The sequence below is a fragment of the Scardinius erythrophthalmus genome (assembly GCF_964197995.2).
Source record: "Scardinius erythrophthalmus genome assembly, chromosome: 4".
NCBI lineage: Eukaryota > Metazoa > Chordata > Actinopteri > Cypriniformes > Leuciscidae > Scardinius > Scardinius erythrophthalmus.
Window position 1 is genome coordinate 3,534,962 of NC_138224.1, and position 16,684 is coordinate 3,551,645.

General features: G+C 37.3%; 1 protein-coding gene across 2 annotated transcripts; it reads left to right on the forward strand.

Moving 5' to 3' along the window:
- The first annotated feature begins 1,915 nt into the window (after nucleotides 1-1,915).
- On the forward strand, nucleotides 1,916-15,583 carry LOC308690072 (sialic acid-binding Ig-like lectin 14). 2 transcript variants are annotated; one of them, XM_081364313.1, is made up of 8 exons: nucleotides 2,017-2,069; nucleotides 2,611-2,674; nucleotides 2,823-3,188; nucleotides 3,556-3,897; nucleotides 3,995-4,261; nucleotides 6,292-6,558; nucleotides 8,947-9,213; nucleotides 13,537-15,583. In XM_081364313.1, the coding sequence occupies exons 2-8, from the start codon at nucleotides 2,626-2,628 to the stop codon at nucleotides 13,560-13,562; spliced, it is 1,584 nt and encodes a 527-aa protein (XP_081220439.1). In that variant the 5' UTR covers nucleotides 2,017-2,069; nucleotides 2,611-2,625; the 3' UTR covers nucleotides 13,563-15,583. The 2 variants fall into 2 exon arrangements, with proteins under 2 accessions (XP_081220438.1, XP_081220439.1); XM_081364312.1 differs by lacking the exon at nucleotides 13,537-15,583 and having other exon boundaries at nucleotides 1,916-2,069; nucleotides 8,947-11,083.
- The last annotated feature ends 1,101 nt before the right edge of the window (nucleotides 15,584-16,684 follow it).

Below are 16,684 nucleotides of genomic sequence, written 5' to 3' on the forward strand. Positions count from 1 at the left end.
CGCAATTGCGACTTATAAAGTAAGAATTCTGACTTTTTTTCTCGTAATTGCGACTTTAGGCTATATCACGCAATTCTGACTTTATAACATATAATTGCGAGTTTACATCGTTTCTCAGAATTGTGAGATATAAACTAACAATTGTGATATATAAAGTCCAATTCTAAGGAAAAAAAGACAGACTTTTTTTTTTTACCTCAGAATAGTTTATATCTCACAATTATGACTTTATAACACGCAATTGCGACTTTATATCATGCAATTCTGACTTTATATCTCCCAATTGCGTATTATAAAGTCAGAATTGTGAGATATAAACTGAAAAAAAGTCAGAATTTCAAGTATATTTCTCACAATTGCGGGTTTATATCTCATAATTCTGACTTTATAACACGCAATTGCGACTTTATATCACGCAATTTTGACTTAATAACACACAATTGCAACTTTATATCACGCAATTCTGACTTTATAACCTGCAATTGTGACTTTATATCACGTAATTCTGAGATAAAAAGTCAGAATTGTAAGATGTAAACTCGCAATTGTGAGAAAAAAAGTCAGAATTGTGAGATTAAAAAGTCGCAATTACCTTTTTTATTTTTCACTCTGTGGCGGAAACAAGCTTCCATAGTCTGCTGTTAGCTGGCAGATCATTTGGCTTCATACACATAACGTTACAGCTAGCAAGAAACGTTGACAAACGTACTCTTCTAATCATTACACTGGGTATCTAGTTAATGCAACTTTTGATATAGGAACTCGAACTCCTAATATTTTACTATAAGCAATTATGGAGATATAAATATAATCGAAGCACTTACAGGATTCTCATTCAGGATTTCACTCTTTGTTTCGTTTTGCCGCGTTCAGCTACAGTGCGTGTCTGCGGGAGCACCACAACAACAATCTGTGACACTGTATAGGAACTCACTCGGCTAATAGCTGCCCTGATTGCTGCCTCGCGCTAGGAAATAAATGAATTACTGTTATAAATATAAAACGTCACTAAAGACCTAGAATTTTCACAATAATTTTTAATGTTAAAATACATTTGTCGGGGACCCCCCAAAATCCAAAAATAAACTCTTATGGGGGGTCCCTAATGACTTATGGAGGGTCCGGGACCCCCCCAGACCCCCCTCATTTCGAACCCTGATTTCAATTTGTGCTGGTTAATTATGAACAATGGGTAAAATTGGGGGGCAGGGGCGGGGCTCCATTAGGGCTCCTCCCCTAACCGCATGTGATCTCACTCTAAGCTTTTGATAAAACTTGAGAACCCTGGATGTGCCTGAAGACCGCGGCCTTTGGCTTCATATTTAATAGCTCTCCATTATGATCGCTGTTGATGAGGAGATCAATATGATCCAGATTCACTAATGCGTACATGAGCGTGGCAGAACTGACTCCTTCCCCCATCAAGACCATTGTTAATATAGGCATAATAAAATATTTATTAAAACTTATTTTATTTTTAAGGTTCTTAATGACTAATTTTTGATGAAAGTGACACTGAGAGTAATTAATTTTTTAGTGGTGGAATTGGAAACAAGCTTCCATACATTTGATCATCAGTGACAGAATTAGAGAAACAAACATGATACAGAACAGCAGTATTTGCTGAAATCTGTTCTGCTTTCGGTTTCACTCAGTATCTTGGGTAAGAAAGAATCTGCAAGCTATTTAGTCCTGAATTTCCCATGTTTCTTACTGTAATACTATAATAGCCAACCTTAAAAAGTAAGAAACACGAAGAAATTAAATGTTAATGTTTCCTTAACAGATTGCGTTTTAAATGTGATTCAACACGTATTCCTGAATAATATTTAGTTATTATTAAGCGTTACTGTCTCACAAGATGTTTCAAGTAAATATAAAGAAATTATTTTTTGAATATTATTCAATAAGCTTCATACTGATTAGCATATATTACTCAGTCAGGCTATAGTTATTTAGTTCGGACTGAAAGGGGAAGTGGTAAAACTCTAATAGAAGTAAAGACGTGTTGTTTTCACACACAGATCTCCCTCTATCCAGTGTAGAAGAGTCACAGTCGCTCTTTCACGGTAAGTCATTTACACACAACACACTAAAACTTATGTCGTTTTGAGATTTTCAGTCTTTTTACATTCAGGTTGTAAAACATGTCCAAGATGAAACTGTTTTTAATCTTTCTAAAAATTTATTTCAGTGATTTAGAGTTTTGATTTAGTAGCCTGTATTTTTTCTCATGACATTTATCTCACTCATGAAAAATAGTTTTTGGATTTAGAAAATAATATGTTTACACCAACAGCTAAAAATTCATATACAAGTTTTAAAAGGAAATAACTGTTAAGTTTATACACTCTTAAAAATAAAGATTCCAATAGAGTGTTTTTTCACACAAGTTTTGACCATAGAAGAACAATCAATGGAAACTTTAAGTGAACACTTTTAAAATATATATTTTTTTCTTAATATGAAGAACCTTTTAATAATCTAAAGAACATTATTTTTTCCCCTATAAAGAAGCTTTTATGGAATGGAAAGATTCAATGTATGTTAAAGGTTCTTCAGTTTATTTTTAAGTGTATATGATTGTGTGTTTGTATTTTCTGTTGTAAGGTGGAGTGAATGTAAATGATGGAAATATCTGTGACGTTCCTCCTCACTGGATGTCTGATACAAGGTTTCAGTCTTATAGATTATTCCTCTGCTGAATTAATATTCTGAAAACATTTTCATATGACCTTTGTAAGATTAAAGAGCAGTAAGTGCAGCAGTTTATTCTGCATGTAAACTCTGTGTGATCAGTTCCTCTTGTCTGTGTGTTTTAGGAGTTTTTTGTGGCTTTAGTATCAGTCTGCCGAAGAGAGTAGAAGCTCTACAAGGATCCTGTGTTTTCATACCCTGCACATTTGATATTGAAACAAAATTTGAAAAGGACCTCACTGAAGATGTAAAGAGAATATGGTATAAAGACGGAGATTATCCCACTGTAGTGTTTGACTCCAGTAGCCCCGACACAGGATCGTTAAAAGGAGAAATATTTGGCACTCCTACAGAGAAAAACTGCACCACCCGCTTCGATAATGTCCATCCGACTGATAATGGGTCGTATTTTTTCAGAGTTGAAAGCAGCGGAGATCTGAAATATAGCTACAAATACAAACCTGAATACAAAGTTGAAATTGCTGTCATAGGTGAGTGTCATATTGTTAATGCTGCTTCTATCTAAATGTAAGTGTGGCGCAGCCATTAGTAACATGATTGTGCGAAGCTTCTGTTGACATTCGCTACCAGTTATTAACTTGTACAAAAACAGTCCGTTATGCTGCTTTATATTGCAAACTAGTAATTCTTATCATATTATTTTGATTTATTCTAATCCTTTACTAATATGCGGAAGTCTCGCACATTCACAGAAAATGTCTTATGTCTGCGATGCAAAATGAGTTGGATAATGTTACTGGACATAAATAATCAATAAACCTACTACTGTACAATATGTGCCTTCATTATTGGATATGATAATCCTGTCATGTTTGACTGTATCTCTATGTGTTGTAGAGTCTCCACCCAAACCCACAGTGAGTCTGTTTAAGGATCAGCAGAACGTGACGGAGGTGAAGAAGGTGAAGGAGGTGATGGAGGGAAGCTCTGTGATTCTGCGCTGCTCGACTAAGATCTTCTGTTCCTCTCGTCCAGCAAATCTCACATGGAGCTCGTCTCCTGAACACCTCCTCAACGAGAGAGTCACACAACTGCAGCGTCAGGAGCAAACTGAGCTCATCTCTGATCTGATCTTCACTGTAACTCACCGTCATCATTTAGCCAATTTCACCTGCACTGTAACACACCAGCTTCAGGAGCAGGTCACAAAACACAAGTCCCGTACGCTACGTGTTCAGTGTAAGACAGGGATTATTTCAATAAATACTGTCTGATCATCTAGAATTAGAGCTGTAAATCATAACATAATTGCCTGAATGTTTTTCTCCTCCATTAGATGCTCCTAAAAACACATCTGCGCATGTAAATGCATCTGGTTTTGTTCTGGAGGGCCGTTCAGTGACTCTGAGCTGCAGCAGTGATGCAAACCCACCGGTGCTCAACTACACCTGGTACAGAGACACTGAAGAACCACTGAAACCAGTGCAGAGCGGACAGAACCAGACCATCAGCAACACCGACCCGACACACAGCGGACGATACGTCTGTACAGCTCAGAACGAACACGGTGTTCAGAACGCATCAGTGATGCTGGATGTCCAGTGTGAGTATCAAGAGGCTCTTCTAATTTACTCACAGTCATTACTATATCAGACTTCAGATTTCAGACTTTATACACACATATATACTAGAAGTATAAAATATTGCATATAATTTATTTTATATGCAGAGAAAGAGAGAGAGAGGGATAGTGTAAATAAATACACAAAATATAAATTATACATATTATATTAAAATGATTTTATATATATTTTTAAATATAAAAACTTCACTTTAAATATTTGAAAGTAAAGCTACAGTGAAGGTTTTATAGCACAGTTTTTTTTTTTTTTTTTTACATACATTCATTTTAATGTAAATGTCAACAAGAAAAGTATTTAAAGCCTAAAATACAATATTAAATAATGTTATTAACATAATATATAAAACCTTCAGTTATTTACTTTTATTCCAAATATTTAAGGTCAGTTGTTTTGCACAGAGTAGAATTATCAACCGTTAATATAAATGATCTTCGCTTAAAGGAACACTCCACCGTTTTTTGAAATAGGGCTATTCACCTTCTTTCCTACATTTGGGCAAATGCATTTTTGTCTCAGTGCATGCATTGTTTTAGTTTGACAGGGTCGGCGCTAGCTTAGCTTAGCATAATGAATGGAATCCTTTATTGCCAGCTAGCATGTCCTGAGTAAAAGTGATGAAAAAATAAAATAAAAAAACCTAATTAATTCTTGTGGCCTGCGTATTCACAACGAGTACAAATAGCGATGCAGATTAACACTAGGCGATTTCCTAGGCAGATATTGACTTGGGACTATATTAGGGGGAAGCACAGGCGAAGCACTGCTACTTGGGCGCAGAGATATCACGCAACACATGAAATGTGAATATGTGGTATAATATGTGAATGTGAATACAGGTATAATATGGGTCGATCTATACATGCTTCATGTTTAAAATAATCACTTACTCTGTGGACAGCTGTCCATTTGGTCCATCCGGCGTGGGGCGTTTTTTTCCAGTTCACTTTATCATACCGGGAAAAAAAATTGAGTACTGCAGGATGGATCAACGCCGTGAAATCCTCGGTAGCTGTGACACAACTGCGGGCACGCTCATCTAGATCTGATGCGTTGAGCCTGGTCATCAATGGCAGTAACTTGTCCCACTCGCCACAGCATTTCAGTCAGCATAGATTGGCATATACCCCCACATTCACACCACCAGTTCCTTTTGGTTCTCATCCTCACGTCCTCAGGCTGTTGAGCGATCGCAACCTCCTCCTCCTGTCGTTCTATTTCTAAAGCACGCAGCTCCTCTTCTGAAAACTCTGGTTCATAGAGGTATATGGTTCTGGATCTTGACTGTCTGAGAAGTCACCCTCTTCGTCTCTCATAAAATCAGCCATGTTCATCGCCACTCATGTACTGTAGGAAAAATAGCCAGCTACTATTCACGCCGGAATGTTGCCTGTGCTTCCCCCTAATATAGTCCCAAGTCAATATCTGCCTAGGAAATCGCCTAGTGTTAATCTGCATCGCTATTTGTACTCGTTGTGAATACGCAGGCCACAAGAAGTAATTAGTTTTTTTTTTTTTGTTTTTTTTTACCACTTTTACTCAGGACATGCTAGCTGGCAACAAAGGATTCCATTCATTAAGCTAAGCTAAGCTAGCGCCGACCCTGTCAAACTAAAACAATGCATGCACTGAGACAAAAATGCATTTGCCCACCTATCTAAATGTAGGAAAGAAGGTGAATAAGCCCTATTTCAAAAAACGGTGGAGTGTTCCTTTAAACAGCTTTTTCAACCTTTACAATGTACAGTGAACGACAAGAACTAAATGCAAATATAATAAACATGACTTTGTAGTCCTTTAACCTGCTGACGATGGACCCTTTTTACTTGGATGAGAAAATGTATACGATTTAAAAAGCATTTTTATTTGTCACTAATTATTTCCTATACTTACATTAGTCTTATTTCATAGCATTAATGACTTTACAATTATTTAAAAAAAAAAAAAATTACAAAAAAAATTGATGGCCTACATTTTTTTTCTCCTCCATTAGATGCTCCTAAAAACACATCTGCGCATGTAAATGCATCTGGTTTTGTTCTGGAGGGCCGTTCAGTGACTCTGAGCTGCAGCAGTGATGCAAACCCACCGGTGCTCCACTACACCTGGTACAGAGACACTGGAGAACCACTGAAACCAGTGCAGAGCGGACAGAACCTGACCATCAGCAACACCGACCCGGCACACAGCGGACGATACGTCTGTACAGCTCAGAACGAACACGGCGCTCAGAACGCATCAGTGATGCTGGACGTCCAGTGTGAGTATCAAGAGGCTCTTCTAATTTACCCACAGTCATTACTATATCAGACTTCAGATTTCAGACTTAAAAGCTAAAAAATAAATAAATAAAAATACAATTAAATTAAATATATATATTATATTTTAATGCATATATTTTAAATATATTTAATATTTTTAACACAATTAAAAAACCTTCACTTTTATTGCAAATACTTCCACTTAGGGTTGGGCGGTATTACGGTAATATCGGATACCGCGGGATCTTAAAATAGCACCGGTATCAGTTTCAATACCGTCATTACCGGCACTTATATAGCCTATAATATATAGAATTTATTTATTGCCTAAAAATGCTTGTGTGGTTGCAGTTTGGTAATATTTCTGGTTCCAGCCAAATGAGAAGGGAGAGGCGGTAAATACTGACGAGGCAATTTGTAAATTGTGCCATAAAAAGATGACCGCGAGAGATGTAAACACCTCTAACCTAATGTCGCATCTCCGAAACTACCACCCACTCACTGCTGCCAGGATGCATTTTGTTCTCGAGTTTATTGAATAAGCGCATTAAGTTTCGTATTTGTTAAAATATTATAATGTTATTTTTTCCATCTTTGTTGATTATGAAAAGTGAACAGCACAAATAAGATGGGATGCATCGGGAGTCAGACGATTTGACCACTTCAATAAATTTCGTTTTGTAAAAGGCCTCTTTAAAACGAATTTCGTTTTGTATAAATTGTATCTTAATTTTAATAAATTTTTCATCAACCAAATTGCCTGGATTTAATATAATCATGACATGTTGGGCGATGGCATGCCACGGTCACTTGCATTGAAATCTCATAAATCAACCGAAACTCAGAGATGGCGATCGTCAATTTCTTTAAACAAAACAATTCAAAACGAAAAGAAATATAGGGTAGGCTACTCTCTGATTAATCCATGATGTGCATTTTTCTCTATAGCGTTCACAGAGATGCCGATCGTCAATTTCTTTAAACGAAACAATTCAAAACGAAAAGAAAAAGGCCACTCTGATTATTTAATCCATGATGTGCATTTCTCTCTAGGCGCGTTCATACAGAGATGCGATCATCAATTTCAGTAAACGAAACCATACAAAACGAAAAGACAAGAAATAGACTAGCCTACTCTCTGTAATCCATGATGTGCATTTCTCTCTATCGTTCACTATGGAGATGGCGATCGTCAATTTCTTTAAACGAAACAATTCAAAACGAAAATAAATCTGATTGATCAATGATGTGCATTTCTCTCTATAGGCGCGTTCACTACAGAGATGGCGATCGTCAACTTCTATCTTTGCAGAACAGTTTTATTAATAAAAATCAATGGACACGCGTCACCGGATTACAAAGGCACTTCTTGCTTGTTGCACGCACACAGATATTATGTTGAATAATGGTGGGCTCGGGCTCATAATAACAGTTAATGCAGTCGGCCGGACTCAGACACAACGTGCACGGCTTGATTTTATTTTTTTTATTTTTTTTGATCTGGCATTCAGTTTCTGAAGGCACAAGCCAACAGTTTGGTGACGCCACCTGAGCCCATTATGTCATAATTTTTAATTAGTCACGGTAATACCGTATACCCCGGTAAAATAGGGAGGAGGTTTGACGGTATCAAAATTCCAATACCGCCCAAGCCTACTTCCACTAGTGTTAATTCATTGTGTTTATGTCTTTACTATTATTTTACAAATGTGGAAGATTGTCATAATGCTATCTACTGTGACAGGCTGAATTCTGCTGGACGTCCGTTGTGAATGCTTGGCAATCGCTATTATCAATCAGTTACTTACATTCATGAGGACTGAATTAATTGATTTCTCATAATATACTCAATGCAACGAAAAAAAAGAAAATGTTATTTTGATTAGGATTTTAATGTGCAAACCCTAACATTAATCATCCAAGTAATGAGGCCTGTCTGTAGATACTGACTTTTTTCTGTGAACATCACTGAACTGCAAATTTATGATCAGTGTCAGTGGGTTTTGATTTATTCCCAGATGTGCTTCAGTTGCTCACAGTGCAGCTGTTCTCAGTTCAGAATAACACACTGTCCAGTCGACAAATGAAAAACAGTCCTATAATGTTTACTACAAATTCTCATCATATAGTATGTGTTTGATTTGCTTTAGCACAGTAGCTAATTAAAACCATTGCACAGCTAGTGTAAAGCGAACAACGTAATAGGTGAAATACAGACACATGGTGTTTTGTCGGTTATTTTGTATTGTGTTCGTCTAGATGTTTTCACACATGCTTCAACATACTGCCTACATCTGAAACTTGTAAAATAACGAGGTTTAAACATACAGCTATTCAGTTACTAACCCAGATCTTGAACTGCTACACTACACATCTTTTTTCCTCAGATGCCCCAAAAAACACATCGCTGTCATTCTTTCCCTCCGGCTCTATGATGGAGGGCCGTCCAGTGACTCTGACCTGCAGCACTGATGCAAAACCAGCGGTGCTCAACTTCACCTGGTACAAAGAGACCGGATCTCAGCTTGAGCTCCTCCAGACCGGATTTAATCATACCTACGTTGTGTCTAACCCTACACACTCCACACGGTATCGCTGTACAGCTCAAAACCAGCATGGCCAACACAACGCAACAATTGAACTGGATGCTCAGTGTGAGTACAAAGAAAAATTACTGCACTGTTATATTCACTTATTTAATCTGATCCCTTACAGCAAAAGCATAACATTGCTAGGGTTGGGTATCGGTTGGGTTTTATCCGATACCAGTACCTACTCGGTATTTTTCAAACGGTTCCGGTGCTTAAACGGTTCTTGAAATGGTACTTAACAAAACTAAACCGCACACACTTTATCAAAAAAATAATACCTCTGTGTGTGTGTGTGTGTGTGTGTGTGTGTGTGTGTGTGTGTGATTTTCTGAAAAAGATTTTCTGATTTCTGATTAAATGAAAAATTGTGCCGTTTAAAAGGCTACTGATGTAGCCGAAAACACTTGAGTTAACATCAAAATTTTGTCTTCTCATATTATGACTTTTACAAAACAGAGAAATATCTGACACTGAGCAGAAATATTTAACACACACAGTATAGCCTCATATAAATATACTTGATATTGATATACTTCATACTTGATATGCAAGATTTGCAGTTGGCATTAAAATATTAGACTTATCCGAAGAGGAACACTGGCAGCTGAACTTGAACTTTAGTCAGGCGACGATTTTACGATTATGCTCATCAGTGGTTGTATATCAAGCAGGGACACTTTGTGTCCATTATATTTTGTGATTTCACCAGAATGAATAGATAGGCGTCGTCTAGGGCTTAAAGGGATACTCCACTTTAAAATGAAAATTCTGTCATCATATTTGAATTTGAATTTATTGAAGGATAGCCTCTTGAGATGCAACATCTCATTTTCAAGAGGGTCTTATAAACACAAATACAGAATACAAAACAAACCATAAACAAAAAATAATAATAAATAACAACATTACAAAAACACATAAATTCATTCAGACACAACACATTCATACACAGATTCTCTCCCTAACATACACCTACATCCACCTACCTATCCCACTCACCAATATATATATATACTCACCCTCATGTTGTTTCAAACCTGTATGAATTTCTTTCTTCTGCTGAACAGGAAGGAAGATATTTAGAATAATATCAGTAACCAGACAGTTTCTGGTCTCATTGACTTCCATAGGCTAGTAGGAAAAAAAATACTATGGAAGTAAATGAGACCAGAAACTGTCTGGTTACTGATATTATTCTAAATATCTTCCTTTCTGTTCAGGGCGGTAAAAAACGTCAGGCACCGAAATCAGGCACCGAAAGTTTCGTTCTTATTCGGTCTGGTTACTACCGTTTACGTCGGAACCGGTTCCCTATTGGAACCGGGTCTCGGTACCCAACCCTAAACATTGCATTGTATTTGGATGCAAAGTGCAATGTTTATGGTGAAAATAAACATGTATTAAGATTAAAAAGGTGATATTTACCATAAAAGCATGTGATGATACGGTTTAACGCAGTCACAATATGACTTTCAGCACTGAAAAGACACTATTGAAGAGTTACAAAAACCACAAAACCATGTTTAAATGACTTCACTTTGATGTATAGCTTACGGTAAAGACTATTTGATCAAATAAACTACACAGTGGTTTAATATCTTATATGAAGGATGCATACTGACATTCGTAAAAAAAAAAAAATTATGACAGGCTGACAGTGACCAACAGTACAGTAAGTTGCAGTTCAGTTGCATGCTAGAAATGCTGTTAAATGTGTGTAACAGTTTTGCGTGGGTGTTTTCTTCATATACAGAAAATGTATATGGAAAGACCACAGGAGATTTGGTTCCCCTACAGAGAGCAACATGTTCAAGTTTTGAAATGCAAAATTTTTTAATATGAAACCTTTGTGAAACTGCACTGAAGCAAGTGAAATTGCATGAAGCTGTCAACTTTTTTTATAATACTAATGCAATGTGATTAAATGTAAGAGAAAAAAAAAAAGAATTCTGGTAACCGACATCTCAAGTTCTCTAAAATTCCTTGAACATCAAGTCAATTGCTGTGTTAAAGTAATGCGTAAATATGATTAGATGAGTAATACAAGACTTCACGGTACAGAACATAGAGGAAAAAAAAAGTTAATTATACCAGTACAAACATTTGCACATCTCTAAAATTGTACTTCTGTTAAAAGATGTGTAAAAAAAAAAGTGCCAGAATCACACTTTACATTAGCCTGGCTAACGTCAGACCAAGTCTCATTTGAGACTTGGTCTGGGAACCACGTGTTCATTTTCTCGTATTTGAGGCGTGGTTTACGAATGCCCAGAGCCGTTTATTGGGCGCTATGAATGTCTATCAAATGCACCTGTATGTAGCTCATAGCCAATCGCTTCAATTATACCAGATGACGTATGTAGAGTGACATAAATTCGACGAGGAAAAAGACGATGGGTCAAAGATTTATTTGTACACGATGGCGTTTAGCGAATATTACCGTTTGTGCAAGATAAACATGAGGGTAGAAGATAACGTCGAGTCTGATGCCATGTTGGATCCATAGATATAAACAAACTGCTTCGGTGTCGTCATCGTCTTGCTGCTCCCTCCCCATTCTGTGATTGGTTCCCTTTTTCAGGGGAAAATTTGGTCCATGGTGTCCAGACTGCCTAGCAGCGTGAATAAAATCGTGCTGCAAGCAAGGCAGTATGGGGAAACCCAGGCTAACTTTACATAGTAATACATGCAAAGACTCAAAGCAGAGCGGCATGCATATTGCTCACATGTATTATAAGTGTACAGTTTGAAGTAAAGGGATAGTTTACACAAAAATGAAAATTCTGTCATTTATCATTTATTTATGACATGACATATTTGTCATTCAAAACCTGTATGACTTATTTTCTTTTTTGAGAGAGATATTGTCTCTGTGTATTTCTCTTTTTTTTTTTTTGGTTCATACAAGGGAAGTCAATGGGGTCCAATGTTGTTTTGTTCCCAACGTTATTCAAAATATCTACTTTTGCGTTACATGCATGAAAGAAAGTCATACAGGTTTGGTGTATACAGTAAGTGACAGAATGTTGAAAAGCCCATTCATTATAAACTTGATAGTTCAGTCGATGAGGATGTGCAATGTGGCTGAATGGTAAATATGCAAATAAGAACATTTATGTTTATAAATACTCAGGAATAAATGTTAACCCCAATGTGAAACCTGAAGTAAGATAACCAAGAATTCTGTTAAAGGGATAGTTCACTTTGAAATTAAATTTTGGTATGTTTTAGCTTACCTCAAGGGCATCCAAGATGTAGGTGTCTTTTTTTCCGCAGTAGTTTCAATTTGATATTTTTAGGTCAAACTGTTCTTGTCTGTCAGTCATATAATGCAGGTCTATGGTCACTGTCTCAAAGAGCATGCACAGAGTCCAAATTAAAACAATTCCCCATCGTCCAAATTAAACAATTCCCCATCGTAAATACACATTGATGGCCTAAGACACGAAACGAGCGGTTTGTGTGAGAAAACGAACAGTATTTATATCGTTGTTACCTCTTATACACAGCACACGTCCAAGTGATCTGAGGGTGCACGTGCATCCTGGTGTGTGACGTGTACACAGACTGGTGCATAGATATACTATATACTATGTACTACTATATACGATATACTATACATAGATATACACTAGATGTCGCATTAAAGACATTCGTTCCAATGAACTGCCGTTGACAAGGCGACATCTAGTGTATATATCTATGCACCAGCCTGTGTACACGTCACACACCAGGATGCGCGCGTGCCCTCAGATCACTTGGACGTGGCTGTGTGTTCTGAATAAACTTCGACTATTAGTTCTTGCTCTGCTGAGGAGAAAAACTGAGCCCGCTCTTTGGCCACGCTGAGCAGCCAATAGCAGCGTTGCTGATCAATGTTTCTACTATCGATACATATCCCCTTTTAACCAGCGCATGAACGCGCAATTATCTCAGATAACACAATCCAGCTATACTAATCATATCCGGCAAGTGTGTTCGAAGAACCGAGTTAGCCAGATCATGATTCGCACGATGATATCATCTTGGATGTGTCATTTGATCTCGGATGTAATAAGCAACGTACGAAGAACGGGCCCCTGCATGGCCAACACAACATGACATAAATGCTGTGAATGTAATACAGTAACTGCATAACACGATCTAGATTGCATTTGGATGCAATGAAAGTGCATTGTTTAAGGTCATATAATAATCATGGATTGACAGGAAAAAGATGCAATTTCACCATAAAAGCCTTATGTGATATATACTTTGTTTCACACAGTCACAATATGACTTTCAGCACTGAAAAGAAACTTTTGTATGAGGAGCCACTGTCTGATCATCTAGAATTAGTGCTGTAAATCATAATGTAATTGTTTGATTGATTTTCTCTTCCTTTAGATGAACATGTACATCTGTGTCTGTAAACGCAGCTGGTTTTGTAGGAGGGCCGTTCAGTGACTCTGAGCTGCAGAAGTGACTACGCTTACATGTGCACCAATAATGCGATTATTTCTAATAATCAAGTCTTAAACGCAGTAAGATGTTTACATGACACGAGCAGAACTCTTCACTTACAGTTTACATGCAATTTTTTATTATTCTGATTATTCACTAATAAGTACAGTATGTTTATAACACACTCAGATAGGCATACAGTATAAATGTTTTAATCTACTCATATCAAATTCATAATACATTTTTAAGGAGGTACTACATATTATTCTGTGACATAATGTATATTGCATTGCCGGTGTTATGCTGAATTTTGTGACCCTAGTAGGCGCTGTATTGTGCTAATCCAACCTACTCCTAATCCCAATCTTAACCCTACCATCACTACAGCGCCTACTAGAGTCACAGAATTCGGCACTACACCGGGTTTGCCTACACTGCCGTCGCGTTCGTCTGGATGAAGATACGGAGCAGAGACTGCGCAGCGAGTTGTGTTGACAGTTTAGTGATTTGAAGAAGAGAAAACTTCAGAAAAATATCACGGAGTTCATTCATGAAGTTGTGTGAACAACACACGCCATCCGTGTAGAACCGAGCATTGAGATTAAAGGTCTTTAAATTCCTGTTTATTGCATTTAATGCAAATATGGTTACTACAATAATAAGCTTAATCGCATTAGTTTCATCAAAGTATTGCATTTACATGAGGTAAAGTTTAATCGCAATATTGCCAAAATCCCATTATAATCGCATTATGAGGGTGCATGTAAACGTACTCAGTTATGCAAACCCACCGGTGCTCAACTACACCTGGTACAGAGACACTGAAGAACCACTGAAACCAGTGCAGAGCGGACAGAACCTGACCATCAGCAACACCGACCCAATACACAGCGGACGATACGTCTGTACAGCTCAGAACCACAATCATTATATATTGGACTCGAGTATTTACACCACAATATAGTGTATTTATATTGTGAAAATGTTTGATGGAGAATTTTTTGTAATGAAAGTGTTAGAATAGATTTTGCTTAATTTTTTTTTCTTCGTTTTGCTTAATTCCTATTTTATGCTCTCAAAATAATTCTTGTCTGACATGCTCACATAAAAATGCTCTTCACATGATTTAACAATAAGTCTAGAATTTAGTTATTAATATGAGAATACTGTCAGGCAGTTGGGCCAGTTGAGCTCCTGACAACATCTGTAGCAATGCTAACACGTCTCAGTTTGTAAAAAAAGAAGTGAAACGTTTACAGTTTTAGAGTTACGATGGAACAGTAGAAGTTAACCAAGTGAGCATCTCGTAATGCTGACTACAGACACAGATGCGTGAGTGTAGATTCAGTTTGAAGAGCCACTGAGGCTGAAGTGTGAAGCGTTTGCATATTCTTTATTTTATTGTCGTAGCTTACTTACAACTACACATGCAAAGTTATTTACTGCAATTAATCAATAATGAACATAATTCCTTGTTTGCATGTCATTCCTTTTATGAAGTACTTATATTATTTAAGCATGTTTTCAGTTTTAAAGAATCTTCTACTTCAAAGTGCCATGGGAAGTGTAACTTCACTTAACATTTTCTTCTATTGACAATTTTTAATTCACACTTTTAATTGTCATCATGTAATGATTTATGTAATCTTTTTGGATATCAGAAAGCCAGGTTTTTCCTAATATCAATCATCAGAACAGAACACATTTTACACAGAGAAAACTAGCTTGGTCCATAATTCATGACAGTCCAGATTCTATGAAGCTCTTGATTCTTCTTTGTACTTGTGGCGTTTGTTAAAACTATAATTACAGGTAAGATCAGTGCTTATAGGACAATGTACTACTTTATCTCTATTTGTATCTGTATCTCTACTCTATCTCTATATTTCTACATACTTTCTATGAAAAATAGCAGCCTAACTATTGTATAACTACATCTTGTTACTACAATAAAACACGATCAATTCTTGTATGGTTGGTCATGACTGAGTAGTGTAAAAGCTTTCTAATTTATGTTGGTGCATGTCAGCGTTGTCTCTTTTCTAGTGGTGCAACGAATAACAAAACTCACGGTTTAGATCATATTATGGTTTTTGAGTCACAGATCGGATTTCAAATAAAAAATTCTAATAAACTAATTACAAGATAAATACAATATAACAAAGTTACAAATAAAGTAAGGTCCAACAGTATCCAAGTCTATCTAACTTGGATAATGCGTCGTGTAGGTCTTAAATTTCAATCTTTATGGTCTTAAAATGTCTTAAAAAAGTCTTAAATTTGACTTACTGAAACCTGCAGAAACCCTGTCACGGTTGTTTAAACCAATGAGCATTAAAGGTGGTATCAGCGATTTCAGGCCTAAACATAAATGATCACATTCATCTAATATTTCGCTAGCTGCACGCCCCATAAGCATGCTGTCAAAAAAAACGCGTCTCTCTAGGTAGCCTAGGCTCTGAGATCTGCACACAAAAACAGTTGGTATCAACATCACTCAAAACCAAAATAAATAGTGTTCCAACCAATCATCGACAGGGGCGGGTGTTGTGAGGTTTTGCGCTCGTGCACGGCTGCCTATGACGGCTGCACGCGAAAACCTCACAACACCCGCCCCTGTCGGTGATTGGTTGGAACACTATTTGTTTGGGTTTTGATTATTTGGCCAAACAGACTGAAAACAGTTGTTTTTGTGTGCAGATCTCAGAGCCTGACAGCATGACAGCATGCTTATGGGGCGTGCAGCTAGCGAAATATTAGATGAATGTGATCATTTATGTTTGGGCCTGAAATCGCTGATACCACCTTTATGCTGAGTCGTCAGCAAGTCGTTTCCTATCATGCTTTTAGGCTTGTTCGACTTTATGCAGCTCTGCGCAGACCGATCGGCGGCTGACTTAAAGCAGTGCATGCCGGTTAGAAATTTTGTCCGACTTGATCCAGCGCCGACACCGCGTGACTGTGACGTATGCCATGAAAGTACCGCGAGAGCGATTCGAGAGTAGCCGGAGAACTCAGCCAGCGCAGCTTCTCAAGAGCGGCTGCACGAGGGCTGATGACGACACAGCTGTTCCACGATTGGCCGGATTCA